The sequence below is a fragment of the Cuculus canorus genome, chromosome W (assembly GCF_017976375.1).
Source record: "Cuculus canorus isolate bCucCan1 chromosome W, bCucCan1.pri, whole genome shotgun sequence".
Lineage (NCBI taxonomy): Eukaryota > Metazoa > Chordata > Aves > Cuculiformes > Cuculidae > Cuculus > Cuculus canorus.
In genome coordinates this window covers 12,201,897-12,219,454 of record NC_071440.1, presented here as the reverse complement: position 1 = coordinate 12,219,454, position 17,558 = coordinate 12,201,897, and the positions used below count along the sequence as shown (strand labels likewise).

Here is a 17,558-nt window from a genome sequence, read left to right as displayed (position 1 = left end):
CTGTCAATTCACAGACTTGATTATTATTTCTCCTCTTAGTAATGAGTTTGGCCTTGTTATGTTTTCTCATTTATAAAAAAAAAAAAAAAACAAACCAAAAACTTTGTAGCAAAAACTCGAGTCAACCCCCCATTTTTAGCTGTAGTGAAAATCAGACCTATAAATGAACAAAGCCTGATCTATGCTATTTTCATAGGCTTCTGAAGCAGTAGGCTGTTGGGGTTTGATCCTGCCCAGAACGCTTCAGCTTTGCTCTGCAAGCTTATATAAAACCGGTAAGTTCTAAAAGCGGGTGTTTCTCCTTGTTTTTCCCTTTAGTGTGATGTACAGATTGCTTTTTTTTTTTTTTTCTTCCACAAAATAGATGTCCTAGCTTTTTTTATTCTGCGACAGGTTTTATTTGCATACCTAAGAATAAAAGGTAATGGAGACTGAACAACAGGAGGAGACCTTTACCAACGCAGAGACAAATGGTAAATTTTTTTTAAAGGGCTATTTTATTTTATTTGGGGGGGAATAAATCTTTTTAAGTCTCAGTGTTTCTAACTATTTTGGAATGCTTTAACTGTATTAGGTGTTTGTATTGTTGCCAGCATTTTTGCATTTAATGTTTTAATTTTTAAGTGTCCTGAATGGGTTTTACATGGCTTTTGTATTATGAATATGTAATTTTCCTTTGGGAGTGTTTTAAACGTGGCATAAGTAACTAAAAGTTATAAGTAAAGATCTGAAAATATTTGATAGCTAAATACTCTGTACTTGTCTGGACAGTGTGATCATGTAAAATACTGTCAGGCATATCTATTACTGTATTTTATTTATTTATTTCAATTGTTACTTGGAAGGATTGTATATATATGGGAAATATCTCTAAATATTAGCTTACCAAAAAACTTTTTGGAACTAAGTAGTGAAGAAGAGTGAGGGCATTTGCATTGAGTTAATTCACGCCAATTTTTCAAAGCTATTTGAAATACTGCTTTCTTGCTGTTCCACCAGTATTTTGGTATTGGACAAACAACTTTTGATCTTTTGCACTCTAAAGTTTTACGAATTGTAAGAGAAATACCAGGTAGGTGATGCAGCATTCCTTTAAACGTGTTGTAAATTTTTCACTAAGTTTGAAAAATTCTCTTTTTCAGCTGTAGTTTATAATTTGGAAAGAGTCTTTAATCATTAATTGATATGAAGTAAAATCCTGTTAATGTGCTATAGATATTCAGGGCAGATTTTGGAACTTAACATTGGGCTAATAGGAAGGAATGCTTCTTTAGTAATACAGTGCATAAGCTTGATATACAATTTTATCTTGACTTAGTTAAATATATGTTTGTTTCCCTTCCTATGGACCTGTCTACAGGAAAACGTCCTGCAGAAGATATGGAAGAAGAACAGGCCTTCAAAAGATCTCGGAATACAGATGAGATGGTTGAATTGCGCATCTTACTTCAAAGCAAAGTATGCTTTTTCAGTGTTGCTATGTTGCTGCTTATGCTATTGCTTAAGACAGCGATGAGAGAGTGTATGTTGTGGTGTATGTTTAGAAAAAACTTGTGCTTTATTTAATATAAAATAATTTATTAGGAATATTTGTAAGTGTACATGAATGATAGGTGAAGTGTATTGCAAGGGTATTATTCAATCATTTTTTTTCACGGATGAGTCTTTAATGGTCTGCAGGACTTCTCCAATTTAAAGTACTCATTGGAAAAAAAAAAAAAGCAATAGAAATTAAGCCACTTTACTTATGTTTGAGTGGAGCATAATTGTTACCAGGAGAATTAATGTGTATTAGTCTTCAGAAAGTGAGCAGTTTATAGAATGATCAGGTTATGATTGTAAATTAAATATGAGAGGCAAGATGGGGAATTCCTCAGGATTTTAGTAATTTTCCCAGGCTAAGTAAATCTGTATGTATCAACAGGAGGACATATGGGAGCAGTGTTTCAGGGATTGCAATTGCTTCATTGACTAGTATAAATTGTCACAGTAAAACTGCTATTTATGAGTCCTCTTTAATGTTTTCAATAGTTACATATGTCTGTGCTGTCTGAAGTAACTCAGTCTTTTGTGTCAGGGCAGAGGGATGTTATCTTAACCCCACGTGGCATTTCTGATGAATAGTCAAGTTACGTGGAGTGCTGCAAAATGTTTGTGGTAGTGTTAGCGTAACATATGAACTGCATAATAAAAGCAATAATTTTGCATGTAGTTCTTGAAATAGCCTGGTAAAAATGTAGTTTTACAATTGCCCCTCTTGAATATCTGAGTTTATTCCTGTTAATTTTGGCAACAGGAGATGAGTGATTGTTTATATTGGCTTTACATTCTTTAGACTGTACCTGCCTGGGTGGTCAGTTGAGTTACATAGCTTTAAACCAAAAGTAGCATTTGAAATTATCAAATGTTCAGTGTGTGAAACAAACTTATGAACCTATTAAAAAAGTGATCAAATAAATTAGGAAAATATTTGACCTACGTAACATGCACAGAATCCCATAAAGTATTTTTTCATTTGTACTTTGATATGGTTTTAACACAGAATTGCCTAGAAACTGAAATTTTAAATTGAAATATTTAGTATTTTTTATCTTTATTCCAAAATTCAGTATTAAGAGGTGTTTTGACCTTCCCCCCCCCGTGGTAAAACCATGTCAGTTTGTTTCAATTTAATTTGAACCTTTCAAAAGCAAAATAAGCCCCACTGCACCCCTGAATGCATCCCACAAGGTAATGCAGTAATAGATACATTGTTCTTAGTCTTCAGTTCAAAACCGTAGTTTGTGTTGTGTTAGCATAGCATAACTTCTGAAAACTATTTTCCAGAATGCTGGAGCAGTGATTGGAAAAGGTGGCAAAAATATTAAGGCACTTCGTACAGATGTGAGTATATGAGTTTGAAGTAATTTAACACTGATTCTTTCAGAGTACTGTGTTGAAAACTTGATTGTATACATGTCTAGCAATTGAGAAATTCAAATCTAGGCAACAGTAATCTAATTATAAGACATTTGTAGTGATTGTCAGAGGAGATGATAACTTTAATTTTTCATTTTGTGTTGTAATTAAAACCCAGCTTGAGTTATGTGGGAGGAGAGTTTAGTATTAAACCTCTTTGCTTTCAGAGTTCCTCTAAATTACATACCTCAAATGACTTAACATTTTCAATTAGATGTACTGGCTAAGCTTAAAACCCTTAACTACCATTTCCTATGTGTATGAATCATTATAGTACTATTGAAAATTATTGCAGGTGGCTGGCTTACACCAGTGATAGGGCAATTCTTTAACTTCCTTAAAAAAAACCAAACCAAAACCCAAATATAATAGTCCATCTGTTCTTACTTTAACGGCTTGGACATAAAGCACAAAAACATTCATGTTAAGTTTGTGTGATTTCAATATGAGTATAGAATAGTAAAGAAACACTTTATTCTGCTACTTGGAGGCATTTTTAAACAGTCATGACTTATTTGCCTGCTCATATTTTATAGTGGGGTGACTTGTGATTAGACACGTGTTCAGTGTGCATGTTATATATTTATAAAACTTGGCAATGCTTCTTAATTTCCATTTGTTTACACTCCTGTACTTAGCATCAGCTACAGTTTCAGCATTTTTTCAAGCAAGACTGTTCAATACAATATTTGCTAATCATTACACAATCAGTTCCATCTAAGTTCACAAACTAAAACGACTAGAATTGAGGATTAGCTGAAATGGTCAGGAATCATACATACACTCACTAACTTTGGCAGCTAGTGCTTTTGTTTGTTTTGTTTCAAGTAAATAAATATGTCACCTAAGTCCAGATAATTTAATTGGTCTGGAATACTGACTTTCCCAGCTTGCCCAAGGCTTCAGTAATATGGATCTTAACAGTTTTTGGGTCTACGTTCATGAGCCAGCCTGCTACTGAAACATTATTATGTTAAAAGTAAAATGTAGTTTAGTCAGATAAAGTAATTTATTTAAGATCCATACTGTTAAGCCACATTCAGTGTAGCAATCCATTATTGTGTTAGTCTTCACAACAACTTAAGCTTGTTTCGTTAACTGAGAGTACTGAGTATAGTTTGTATTAAATTAAAATTTATTGCTTTTCCCCCTTTTCCCTCTCCTTGTTTTTTTGGCCATATATCTCCGTTACCCATGTACTGGATCGACTTGCCCCTGCGTTACCCACCATGACGTTGGCCCATCCGCCCCTGAACGCCCATGTGAAAACCCTGGTTGGCTATGCCCAAAAATGTGCTCGTTGCCAAACGGGTACCATACTTGACAACTTCTGATTGAATACCCATACCCAATGCCAACATCCACGAACGCCAATGACCAATGCAGTACAATGCAAGTGTTTCAGTCCCAGACAGCAGTGGCCCCGAGCGGTATGTCCCAACAGTTTATGCCTCACTGCCTGATTAGAAAGAGAGAAATGTATTTTATTACCTGCCTTTTATATAATTAAATAGTATCCCCTTATAGACGGTGTATTGTTTTTTAAAAGTTTTCTGTCTTATTTTCCCCATTAAGTCTTTTTGTCACTCAACTGCTACGTGAGTTGGCCACCCAAACAATCCACTAATTTTATTTCAGTGAAAGGAGCACAGTTTCAAGTGTTGCATATTCACTGCATTTTTAAATCAAAATGTTTCAAGAGTCGCTTGCTCTGTCTTTGTGACCCACCTTGCTCCCCTCAACATTGTCTGTTCATAATTATTTCTGATGAAATACTAACTCTAGTTCACTTTCCTTCACTTTTCATTTGTGTTAAGTTTTTGGTTTGTTTGTGGGTTTTTTGGGGGGGTGGAGTGTTGTTTTTCATTTGTGTTCCCCCCCCCGTTGTTATTTATATTCCTTTTTTGCTGAGCCCATTAGTAATTGAATTTCTAACTGGTCTCTCAACCTTACTCCAGATATATTGACCACTTGCATATTCCCACTTTTTCTACAAGAAGGTGTGCCAGATTTACCAACGTAATGGCAAGGTTATACTAAATTAGTCGTGTTGGGGAACGTGAATATTCACTTCTACTTTCAGTTCTGCGTTGATTTCTTGCCTACTTAATCTGAGTCCTTCCAAAAGCTCTTGCTTGCTCACTTTCACTCTGCAAGACCTACCTAGTCTTAAATCCATCATGCATATATATTGGGCATAAACAAAGATGCATGTGTTGTAAATCCAGTGAACGGGTTTACTTTTAGTGGGGAATATCGATTGTAAGTTCTGTGTAGTCAATGTTGTTAGAATTTTGTGTATGATTATGAATATTAAGTTTACTTCTACTGCTTTTCCATTTTCTGTGTATTTCCTGACACTATGGCCTCTAACAGCATCTTGAGTATAAGTGCAGATACAGAGACAATTGGAGAAATCTTGAAGAAGATTATCCCTACTTTAGAAGAGGTAGGTCTATTAGGTTTGTTTCTTCTTCAGAGGTATAAATTTAGATTTTAAAACAAGATAATTCTAGATGATTGTGTGCTATTTTTAATAAATTAGAAAATAAACCCCAGTTTTTTTTGAAAGGAAGCCAATAGTTCTCAAACTATGTATTGGCTTTTTTTTTTTTTTTTAGCTAGAGGACAGAGACAATTTCTTCCTAGAAAATTAATATTTGGAACAGCCTCCTTCTCTTCAAAACACCTGTCTCCTGACTTTTTTAGTCCCCAGTTTGAAGTAGCTGTATTGTAATTTCCATCCTGCCTTGGCTTTGTAAGCAACTGTGTTGTGCTGTTTGATAGGGAACTACAGGCCTGTCAGTCTGACCTCGGTGCCAGGGAAAGTCATGGAACAGGTGATCTTGAGTGCTGTCATGAAACACATGCAAGAGAACTGGGTGATCAAGCCCAGTCAACATGGGTTCGTGACAGGCAGGTCTTGCCAAACTGACCTGATCACCTTCTATGACAAAGTGACTTGACTACTAGATGAGGGAAAGGCTGTGGATGTAGTCTTCTTGGACTTCAGTAAAGCCTTTGACAGTTTCTCACAGCATTCTGCTTTAGAAACTGTCTGCCTCTGGCCTGGACAGGCACACGCTCTCCTGGGTTGAAAACTGGTTGGATGGTTGGGCCCAGAGAGTGGTGGTAAATGGAGTTAACTCCAGCTGGAGGCCATTTACAGGTGGGATTCCCTAGGGCTCAGTACTGGGTCCAGCCCTGTTCATTGTCTTTATTGATGACCTGGATGAAGGCATTGAGTGCACCCTTAGCAAGTTTGCGAATGACACTAAGGAGGTTGTGGAGAGGATGGAGCTGGCCTTTTTTCCCAAGTGACAGGGGACAGGACAAGAGGGAATGGCTTCAAGCTCTGCCAGGGGAGGTTCAGACTGGACATCGGGAAAAAATTTTTCATGGAAAGGGTCATTGGGCACTGGAAAAGGCTGCCCAGCAAGGTGGTTGAGTCACCTTCCCTGGAAGTGTTTAAGGGATGGGTGGACGAGGTACTGAGGGGCATGGTTTAGGGATTGTTAGGAATGGTTGGACTCTATGACCCAGTGGGTCCCTTCCAACCTAGTGATTCTATGATTCTATATCTTTATACAATAATAAGAAAAGAAATAAGGAAAACTAGTTTGACATTGCCTCATGTCGAGGCAAAGCGTTTAAATAGGTGTGATTCTATTGTAGCAAATGCAGTGTTACAGTTCAGCAGCAAGTGAAGTCATGCCATGGTGTTTGGAGGAAAATCTTAACAAAACCCCCAAAATTAGTATTATGGTTTTTCAATTTATTTTTCCCCCTGACTAATATTTTATTCTTTCCTTGTATGCATCTTTCTTACAGTATCAACACTACAAAGGTAGCGACTTTGACTGTGAATTAAGACTTCTAATTCACCAAAGTCTAGCAGGAGGAATTATTGGTGTCAAGGGTGCTAAAATCAAAGAACTCAGAGAGGTACTGTTTTCTATTCTTTTCAGATTTTACTTTTATTCTATTAACAAATTAGGTTTTGTGCTCATAAACTGTGAGTGTAAGCATCATCTGTGCAATAATTCCTTCAGAACATATTTCATATATGATTTCTGTGTTCCGAGATCAGTCTGAGTTACTTATTACAACTTCCTTGCAAAAAGTCAAAAGTGAAGTGGCTATTGGTGATAGAGCCTATGACTTCCTATAAAAGCTTTTAGGCATATTAGTAGTGGAGTAATCTTTATAAATAAAGGATACTTTTAAAAATTAAAATGCCGTTCTTCGCTCCTTCTGTAGTGAATTGCTGAATAGACTATATTGGTGGTGTTGGACATGGGAAATGGTTTAGTGTGGGTGCATCTCCATAAACTCTAATGATGATAATTTAACAGATGTTTGAATAATGTTATAAAAAGTAGTGTGGGATAGGGTTTTTGTTGTTTCTTTGAGTGGGTTTGGGGTCTTTGTTGTGAGTTTTGTTTTTTTTGGTTTTTTGTTTGTTTTTTTTTTTGTTGAGAGGATTGATGGTTGGGGTTTTTGTTTGGTTTTGGATGGATTGGGGAGGGGTTGTTTGGTGTTTTGTTTTGGTTTTTTTTAAAGTTCTGCTTCCTGGAAGACCACTGTTTCTTTTCTGAAGGAATGAGGTTTTGTTCTAAAAAAAAAAAAAAAACCACCAAAACACAAACAAACAAAACTAATGGTTTCTGAATATAGTGTGTTGTTTGTTGTTTTCTATCTTTTCCTGGAATTGTGTCAAAGGCAATTCCAGGTCAGTTTAGGCATAAGCTACTGTTTGTGTGGACTGAGGAAGGCAAGATGACTAGACATAATCCTGACAACATTGCTGTCTTGCATCCAAAGCATTTTTTTATTATATTTGAAGGTTTATACAACCTGTAAGCTTATAACTGATATGTAGTCCTTTTGCTAATATTTGATTAAATGACCATGTAGATGAGCTATAATTGAAAGATTTTAAAATTTGAACTTTTTTCATCTTCACATCTTATACAAACTGCTGTCATCGCAGATATTAAAAATATAATATCCTAAGATTAGATTTGTTGTAAGAACTTGGAAGCAATCATTCGCTTGAAATGAGTGGAAGTTTGATGGTTTGGTTTGATTGTTTCTTTAAAAATGTTTAGTGTGTGTATTACCAATTTTGTTTTCAATAAGTTTATAAAATTGTTTAATTTCTGTTTGAAGATTTTGGGGTTTTTTTTCTTCTCTTCAACAGAACACTCAGACTACCATTAAACTCTTCCAAGAGTGTTGTCCTCATTCTACTGATAGAGTGGTGCTTATTGGTGGAAAACCTGATAGAGTTGTGGAATGTATCAAGATTATCTTGGATCTTATCTCTGAGGTAATGTGTCTTAAACCAGTTATTCTTTCCATGGTATTCATGAAAGTTGGGATGATTTGGATGGAAAATTATATCTTTCCATTTATGTTTTGAATTCGGTGCCTCTTCTCTAGTAACAAAATAAGTGTTGGACCGCTAGCACCCTTTGAAATTATTCCTGTTTTGGGGTGTACCTTATGGGGGAGGGAAGCAGTTTTTGGTACCAATGGACTATTAGCCGTGCTTTATGCATCAGTAAAATAAGAAAGCTTAAATTGGAAGCAAGACAAATGTACATGCCACACATCAGTAACAGCAGTTTCTCTATCTCAGTGAAGTTCTCAGGAAGCATTTCACCATCCCTGCCTTTCATATCAGCATTGTGAAATCAAGAACATATTCAGAATGTAGAAATTCATATTTATACATTTGATGTAGTAATTTAATGAAATATAATAATTGTAACAGTCAGTACTAACCAAGATAGAGGGATGGTGATGTTGGTTTTTTTTTTATGTGTGTTTCTTAGTCTCCAATTAAAGGACGGGCCCAGCCTTATGATCCCAATTTCTATGATGAAACATATGACTATGGTGGCTTCACAATGATGTTTGATGATAGACGGGGACGTCCAGTAGGCTTTCCGATGCGTGGAAGAGGAGGCTTTGATCGAATGCCTCCTGGTCGTGGTGGACGACCTATGCCTCCATCAAGAAGAGATTATGATGATATGAGCCCTCGCAGAGGACCTCCACCGCCTCCACCAGGTCGTGGTGGCAGAGGTGGCAGCAGAGCTCGTAATCTTCCTCTTCCTCCTCCACCACCTCCTCGTGGCGGGTAAGCTGTTGCATAAATGCATTGTACAAAACTAAAGTTGAGTAAAATTTGCTGAATTGTGCTCGTGTTTCCAGGACTTGTTTCATACTCCATAGTGGTAGTGATTATGCAGGATTGAGTGTGCATTGCACCAGAGAATTTAGAAAAGTATTTCAATTTAATTATTTCTGCAACGTAGCAGTCTATCAGGACTATAGTCAGTAGTTCTGTAACTTTATTTTATGTTATTCAGAACTTGGCTAAAGCATTCAGAAATTCATAGTTGTGTGCAAATCATGAAAATTTGAATTGGAATGTACTGAACTAGTTTATAACGTGTAGTGCTGCTGCTTTTTCTCATTTTAGAGATCTTATGTCTTATGACCGAAGGGGCAGACCTGGAGACCGTTATGATGGAATGGTAGGGTTAAATCTCATATTGTTTTGTTTAGTAAATACAGTTAGCACTTTGAACATCTGAGGAAACTGTTCTTGAATACATACTTTTAAGTGTAGGGCACATGTGCTTCTGATAAACTTTGATATTGCCATAACATTTTGGTCATACAAATAGTCTCCTTGAGAAGGCAATTGTTTAGGGCTTAAATGGTATTTAGGATGTGATCTGCTGTGTGATTTTTGGTTTGTGGGATTTTGTTGGTTGGTTGTTCTCCCTACTTGCCATTAACAGTGGAACAGAAAGCTGGTAGAGCACAGTCCCTACAGGTTTTATTACACAGACCTTTTTTCTTTTTTAATTGGAATGAGAGAAATAGGAATTATGAAGCTTTTCAGATCAAGAAAGCATGTCAGAACAATGTTTTCGAACAGTTGTTAGCAGAATTTAAGAGAACATTAATAATATCTATAAAGAGATAAATGGTCTGGCAGATGATTGCTTTTTCAGTTCAATTCTTATCTTTATGCTGAGTTCTATGTCTACAAAAACCCCACAACACTACTGTAGTTCCAAACATTTAGGAGCCAAGGCCACTGATAAGTTGAATTTTAAATGAAATGAGGTATGTTCAATGTGGTTGGGGAGTGGAGAGAATAAAATAAAGCTTAGAAATACTCTTCAATGTTATACTTTGAAACATGACTTCCTGCTAGTTGTTTACTATTGTATCCTCTTTCCTGGGAAGAGAAGTTATAGGCATCTGGGAGGTAAATCTCTGTGGTAACAATTTTTTTTCCTCTGGCTCTGTTTGGCATGTTCCTCAAGATAACAGGTTAGATTAGATTTTTTTTTTTAAATTTTTCTTTTAAATGAATGGAAAAGCAGAGAGGAGCTATTAAATGGGCTACCTAAATGAGATTTACACATTGCCTCATTCTGGGAGGAAGATCCAATTACATCCACTAATACTTATTGGAAGTACATATTACAATAATGTTAAAATTAAGTCACCAGAAACCTAGCAGAAATATTGAAAGGGAAGACTTGTACTTAAAATTACCTAACACTGAATCCTCCCTCCACCCCCAAAAATACCCAACATCAAAATCACCAAGTTGTCTACACTACTCTGGATCTTAAGAAACTGGAAGAATTGTGAACTATACTTTTAAGATCATTTATTCATATTCTTACGTTTTCAAAGCTCAAGTTTTGTATTTTCATATTTGCAGATGGTAAAACCAGTGTCATGGCATATAAACAGAGCAGCCTGCACTTCCTTAGTTTCTGACACGGGTTGTATTTAATTTATAGTTTTAGGTAGCCATAATCCCCTCTATAAGCAGATGAGAAGTCCTTCCATGGATTGCAAGGCTAAATCTGGAACTGTCATGCCAGAAAGAAGAATGCCAGAAAGAAGACCAGAAAGGTCTTCTTGAGCTAATAGGCATTTCATATAGAAACCATTCTCTAGCAAAATATTTAAACTAGAGTAAAGAAACATCATTGTGGTTTGCGAAGTAATGCATAGTAAAGCCTAATTTCAGAGAACAGGAATGCCATTTTACATTAAAAGGCAGGAATAGATTCTCTTTTCAGACCAACATCTTAGAGATGTTTAATCTACAGAAATCCTCGTTTTCTGCCAGTTCTCTGCTAAAGGCAGGAAAATTCAGTAGTTCAGGACTTGTAAGATGGTGAAACAAGACTGGATGGTGAAACTTGAATTTTCTGAGATGTGACAATGCTGACAGCTTTGTAAATTCTAAGATGGGAGGAAAAAAATAATTAGTGGGGTTTTTTTTATATACATATATATATATATATAATCTCTGTTCTGAGGCATTTTACTGAAAGACGTGAATTTTTCTCTCATTACAGAAGTGTATATATATTAGCCTGTAGCTATTCCAAATCAAATGCCTGTGGACCATAACGGCTGTTTTGATAGATTGGAAAACATGAATGCATTTCCACTATTACTTTTTTAACGCCTCCGTACCCATGGGTGCTTTAGATATGCAAATTCACAGAAACATAGGGGTGGGGATAAGGTGGAGAAATGCATATAAAGCCGTTTAATCCCCTCCTTCCCCCATGTTTTTTAGTGGTCAGTTCCTAATGCTTTCCAAGTATTTTTGAACTGGAGTTAATTGAGAACTAAATCAGAATATCTGTTTAAAAGTAGAGTATATGTTCAGATGTCTGATCTCATTTTGTTTGTTCAAATGATTCCTGTTTCTTGATATTTCTTAACATATATACATGTACAAAGTCTGACACACAAAAAAACCCAAAATATGACTGTGCCTGTAACTCTTTATTTAACAAATTAAGAAAATCAACTATGATCACCTTCAAAATAGTTCTCTTCCCAGTTGACACACAGCTGCATACAATGCTTCTGATGTTCAAAGCAATTCTGCACCTCATTTTCTGAAAGGCTATTAAGGATCTTTGTCACTTTTCCTCTCGATTCTTCTACCGACAAAAAATGGGTTCCTTTGAGCACCGATTTGATCTTTGGGATCTTTTCACTGTAAGCCTCAGTCAATAATTGAAAAGTTTCTGCCGTGGATTTCTTCAATTTCACAAGGAACTTGATGTGAACTCTGTTCACTCAAGCACACTGAGATTTTCTGACTGAGGGTAAGAAAACATCTATATTCGAACACACATCCATTTGTATTTAGTGAAGGGATTGAGTTGAGCCTTGTCTCACTGTGGTAGGTTAGAACATGTTCTATAACCATCTCTTTGTCTCTCCCTTCCCACTCTTGGTTCCCAATCTATAGGGTTAGTCTCGGGGTTTTTTGTGTTGGACCTCGTATGTATGTATATACATGTCTGTAAGCACTTCAATAAAGTACATACGCTAAAAAAAATATTGGAAGTACTTCACGTTCAAGAGATTTGACATTAAGGAGCATGTAAAAAAAAAAAACAGTCAAGGAAAGATGTTTGACGCATCTTATTTATCTATATAAATACTGAAATAAATTAAGAAAATTTCACTCTTCTGGACCAGTCCCTTAAAAATAAGGGAAAGTTACAATAAGGAATTTGCCTTCAGTTAGGATTGAATGCATACTCTTTCATTAGATGTAAAACTCAATAAATTCTTAGTAATGGTATGCACTTTGTCTTATCCAGTCAGTGTTTTATTTGGTTTCAATTTCATTTCCATTGGTTGCTAGTAGTAGCTAGCACAAATGAGTTCGTAGATAACAGAATTCTCTTAGGTATTTTAAGTTATCCTGCACCTAGTATTTTAGGAACTGTTTTTAAATGAGCATTTATATTTTAATGTGCTGTTCATGTTGTCTGTTTTAATCCAGCAAAGGCCTTTGTCTTAATAGTAATTTAAAGTGGATTCTACCAATTATATTTTTTATAATTGTTTGTTGGCTTTTTTCCCAATGTTTGTTGTAGAATTCTGAAGGAAAGAAATGCTATATATCAGACTTCCAAAAAAAAAGCAAAAAAAACACAGACAAAAAACCCCAAACACAAAAACACAACAGAAAACCCCAGACTAGAAAAAAAGTAATTTGATTTCCAATATAATTAGGCAGTAGTAGATACATGGAAATTAATTAATAAAATGAGAAGCCATGTCTTCCCTGACTGACCTGCTGTTGACATCAATGACAGTTACTTGTTTTGTTAAGTGCCTTTTCTGTTTTTTTTTTTTTTATGTATAAGAGAAATAGAAGATTTTGGTATCCGAGAGTAAAGGTTTTTTAGCACTCAAAGATGTTTAGAAAAACAAACTGAGCCTTGTGCTACCCTTAGCTGTCTGATGCTCTTTGTAAGGGGAAAGTCTGTTTACACCACGGAAACAAGGAAGAAGCATGACCAGTTACAGTTCCCCTGCAGTGAAAGTAGAAGGGAGGAAATTTTGTAATTGGTCTGTATTGTGTACTTTTGAGTCTTTGTAGTAAAGTAGTGCAGAAAAACATTTCTCTACATTGGTATGTATGCATTTGCTTGTTAAGTTACTTATAAACCTCTATGACATGGATTTAATTTGAATCCATTTCCTCTTTTCCTCCTATTATGTTGTGCCCGGAAGATGATGCAGTGTCATGTGGATGCCTGTGATGACATGCAGCCACCAGAGCTGGTGAGAGTGCTCACGCTTTTATTTGACTGGTTTAATAGTTGATTTTTTAGAAAATCATTTGAATCAGTTAAGTGATAACTGGAATTATTGGGAAATCACCTATTGGGAAAATCCCTGAAGCTGTCTTTTTAACTGGTTATTGGCAGTTTATGTTCTACAATGTAAGTATACAGCAGCACAGCTGAGAGAGAAACTTTTCTATTGTATTGCCTCTTTTGTGCCCTTTTTCAGTGTTCCAAGTTGTAAGTTACAGTGAAACTCTTGCTTTTCAACACCCTGTAGGTACATCTATTTAGGAATATGTTTAATGTTAAACTCATCATACTGTGTTTTCCCCTGTTTCAAACAAGGAATGTTAAAAAATAATTATTTTCTTATAGTTGTGGATAAACTATTATGCATTACCTATCCATATATTTGAAAGTATTCTATTAGATTTGTTTATCAAATTTCTTGCTCTTAGGAGGTCTAGGAAGGAAAGTTCAAAGTATGTCAGCAGGTGTCTGTGCTGTTTAGAAGATGACAAAGTGCTGCCAAATATGTTAGTTCCTAGCTTACATAAACACTGCAGTTATAATTATCTGCTGTCAAATTCATTTGCTGTCTTGTAGTCTGGGAAGGAAAAGCAGCAGCAAGGGTCAAGAAAGGGATTGTCCATTGAAACAAGTTAGCTGGAAAAAGGGATTCTGTGCAAAATATCAGCAGAAATAGGTGGAAGAGTGTGTGTGGAATATGCAGCTCTGTTCAGCCTCTGAATTAAGTTTTAAGCAGTGTTGTTCTTTTGTATTTTGCAATGCACTATGAGCTCTATGTTGTATTGTGATCTGTAATGCTAAGCAACATTATTGCACGACACAGGTTGCTTAGAAACAGGTGATCCGTTGAACAATTTTTTTCTGAATAGTTTCCATTTTGATGTGGCTCCAAAATGCTAGCAGGTAAATAGTTTTTTAGAAAAAAAAAATTGTTGCATTACAACTTCTGTAAACAATTAATTCACACAAATTCCTCTATTTCTGTAGTTCAGTGACATAAGTTGAATTCTATACAAGTGTGCATGTCTATTCTCTGCTTCTACAGGAAAATATTAAAATGGGTGTTTGTGCATTTAGAAGGCATTAGATCAAATTAAGCCCTTTATATAAAGTACCTGTCTACAAATCCTGAAAATAAAAATAATCAGGAGTGATTTGAATTTGGTAGTTTTAGCGGAACAGCAGTTATTAGTGTCATGATTGCCCCTTGTAAGATACAAGGGATCGTAGCATAGTCTGAATGGAGAGACCAGTTATGAAGTTATTACAGTTGATTTGTTTTTTTCATCAAGATATAGATGGAATAGGAGGATTGACAGTTACAAGGTAAACATCTTGCATCTTGTCCCAAACTGAGACTTTAATTTCTCCTGAGCTGTATAAGTAGTAGTATTAAGGCTGAACTCTGATCTTTTGATTTGAATGTTAGTTTAGTTCAAGGGTCAGGAGTAGATCAGCATTAAGAGCTGTTTATCAGCTAAATTGATAAGGCTGCTTCTCAAACTGATGTGGCTGGATCTTGATGACTTATTCTTAGAGGTTTTAACAGAGCAAGCTAAGAGGTTCTCATGAGATATTACACACACTCCCCTCTTTGTTCTTGGTCTGTTAGGATTTTTGTATAAAATAGGCTCCAAGTTACCAGTATGATACTTGAGATGAAAGCATGTTAATGAATCATGGTTATTTGCTATTTAAGGGTTTCTGTTTTTTTTTTTTCTCTTATAGTTTGAGGGTGGCTCTGGATATGGTAAGTTTTTATAGAGAACTTTGATGTGCACTTCATTTAGTCAGGAAGAGGCTTGATGCATACATTTAAATCAGACTATTCTTACACAGGGGGCCGTGGTTCCTATGGAGATCTTGGTGGACCCATCATCACAACACAAGTAACAATTCCCAAAGATGTAAGTGAAGCTGACTTGCTTTCCACTTTTTTAAATAACTGAATAGAATGTCACAGCCTTTCCTCAGGCTATGTAAGTAAATCAAAAGTATTTGGGATGCTTGACAAGTATTTTTAATATAAAGCAAGTCTTTCTAAATCACCAAAAGTTCATTCTTAAGGATGTTTTTGTCCTCACTTTTAGAGATGCGCTGAACTGTTTTTTTAATTGTTAATATTCAGTAATAGAGATAGTCTGCATAACTTGATTTTACAAATAAGCATCTGGTTCTTCCAACTGTATCCCACCTGTGTTTATATATAAACATTACAGAGGATGTTTTGAGGCTGTAAAAGAGTGTCAATTGCAACTCTTAAAACTAAATTGATGGAAACTGCTTGAAAGGTACTGTGTTTTTGCAGAGAAAGTTATATCAAGAAATTAATGCTTTATTTTCTTCCCTAGTTGGCAGGGTCTATTATTGGAAAGGGAGGCCAGAGAATCAAACAAATACGTCATGAGTCAGGAGCTTCAATCAAAATTGATGAACCACTGGAAGGCTCAGAAGATCGAATAATAACTATTACAGGAACACAGGACCAGATACAAAATGCTCAGTATTTACTGCAGAACAGGCAAGTCAAAGCTTAATGCTGTCCTTACTGTCAATTTTAAACTTACTTTTGTACTGCTACATTCTAAAGCTACTCTTCTCTGCAGTATAATTTTTAGAAGGCAGGATTCAAATAACTGTTGAACCTAACTTCTCAAGTGGTAGTTCTGCCTTGATTCTTCTCTTTTCTCTGTTCTAACTAAAATGAAGATTTCCTCAAAACTAATCTTGATGGAAGACACCTTAACCAAGCAGTCCTCTCATTTCTCTGGTGAAAATTGCTGAAAAAAACCCCTACTTGTAATAAATTACATAGAACCTGTAGAAAATATAGAAGATTTCGGTGGATGTTGGTTTAGTTCTGTGTGGAAGACTAGTGATTTTGTTGTTTTTAGATAACTTAACTGACAACAAATCACAGTCTGCCATATGGCACAGACCATGCTTCTACAGGACAAGTTGAAATCAATTGGTGCTGTTACACAGCATTTCACACCTTGCTGGCATTACTTTCTCTGCTGCCAAATGTTAAGTTTCATACTTAGTTTGCTTAGTTTTGCTTTAATAATGTTGACCATCATAGCATTTGTTAATGTTTAACTTGAATATTTGGCTTTAGATTACTAATCTTTAAAAGTGTTTAAAATAATTATAAGCCTATAATTATTAGCCATTAACCTTTTAGAATTACTTACTTTTAAATGTATTGGGAATTTGTAGTTTAATCTTTAAGAATGCCATTGTGAATATTGATGTGAAATGTATCGTCAATCATTCTAATACATGCTTTTTTTCTTTTTCTTTTTTTTTATAGTGTGAAGCAGTATGCAGATGTTGAAGGATTCTAATGCAAGATTATTTTTTCTTTTTTATAGTGTGAAGCAGTATTCTGGAAAGTTTTTCTAAGACTAGTGAAGAACTGAAGGAGTCCTGCATCTTTTTTGTTGTTGTTTTTTAATATCTGCTTCTGTTTTAAAAGCCAACATTCCTCTGCTTCATAGGTGTTCTGCATTTAAGATGTAGTGGAATCTGCTGTTCACCAGATGTAATTTTTTAGTTCATTACAAATATTTGAGGAGGGAAAGGCTGCAAAAGACTAACACTGAAGTTTTGAAGCAGCAGCAGAGAGTATTTTTGTTCATTGTTGGTGGTAAATTGTAATTGTAATGGTTTTTCTGTAACTATTGTGAACACTCTGTTTTATGTACACTGTAAATTTTTTTGGTTTTTGGAAGGGGGAGAAGACTGGTTGTCCACATGTCCCTGGCATCCTCAGAGTAGTGTGCAGAATGTAATGCTCTTTTTTAAAAATATATTTTGACTTTTAAATAAATTTAGTGAACGTATTATTGATGGTCTCTCTTTTTAATATACATAAGGTAATGCCTAAAATGGATACACCCCTTTTCCCCC

At 35.5% G+C, this 17,558-nt stretch overlaps 1 protein-coding gene across 1 annotated transcript; it reads left to right on the top strand.

Annotated features, from left to right (window-relative positions):
* Window positions 1-424: 424 nt before the first annotated feature.
* LOC128850218 (heterogeneous nuclear ribonucleoprotein K-like) lies at window positions 425-16,993 on the top strand. The gene is made up of 13 exons (XM_054053214.1): window positions 425-491; window positions 1,361-1,458; window positions 2,827-2,883; window positions 4,345-4,388; window positions 5,335-5,407; window positions 6,790-6,903; window positions 8,162-8,290; window positions 8,799-9,106; window positions 9,452-9,506; window positions 15,375-15,396; window positions 15,471-15,553; window positions 15,998-16,167; window positions 16,960-16,993. The coding sequence occupies exons 1-13, from the start codon at window positions 425-427 to the stop codon at window positions 16,991-16,993; spliced, it is 1,254 nt and encodes a 417-aa protein (XP_053909189.1).
* The last annotated feature ends 565 nt before the right edge of the window (window positions 16,994-17,558 follow it).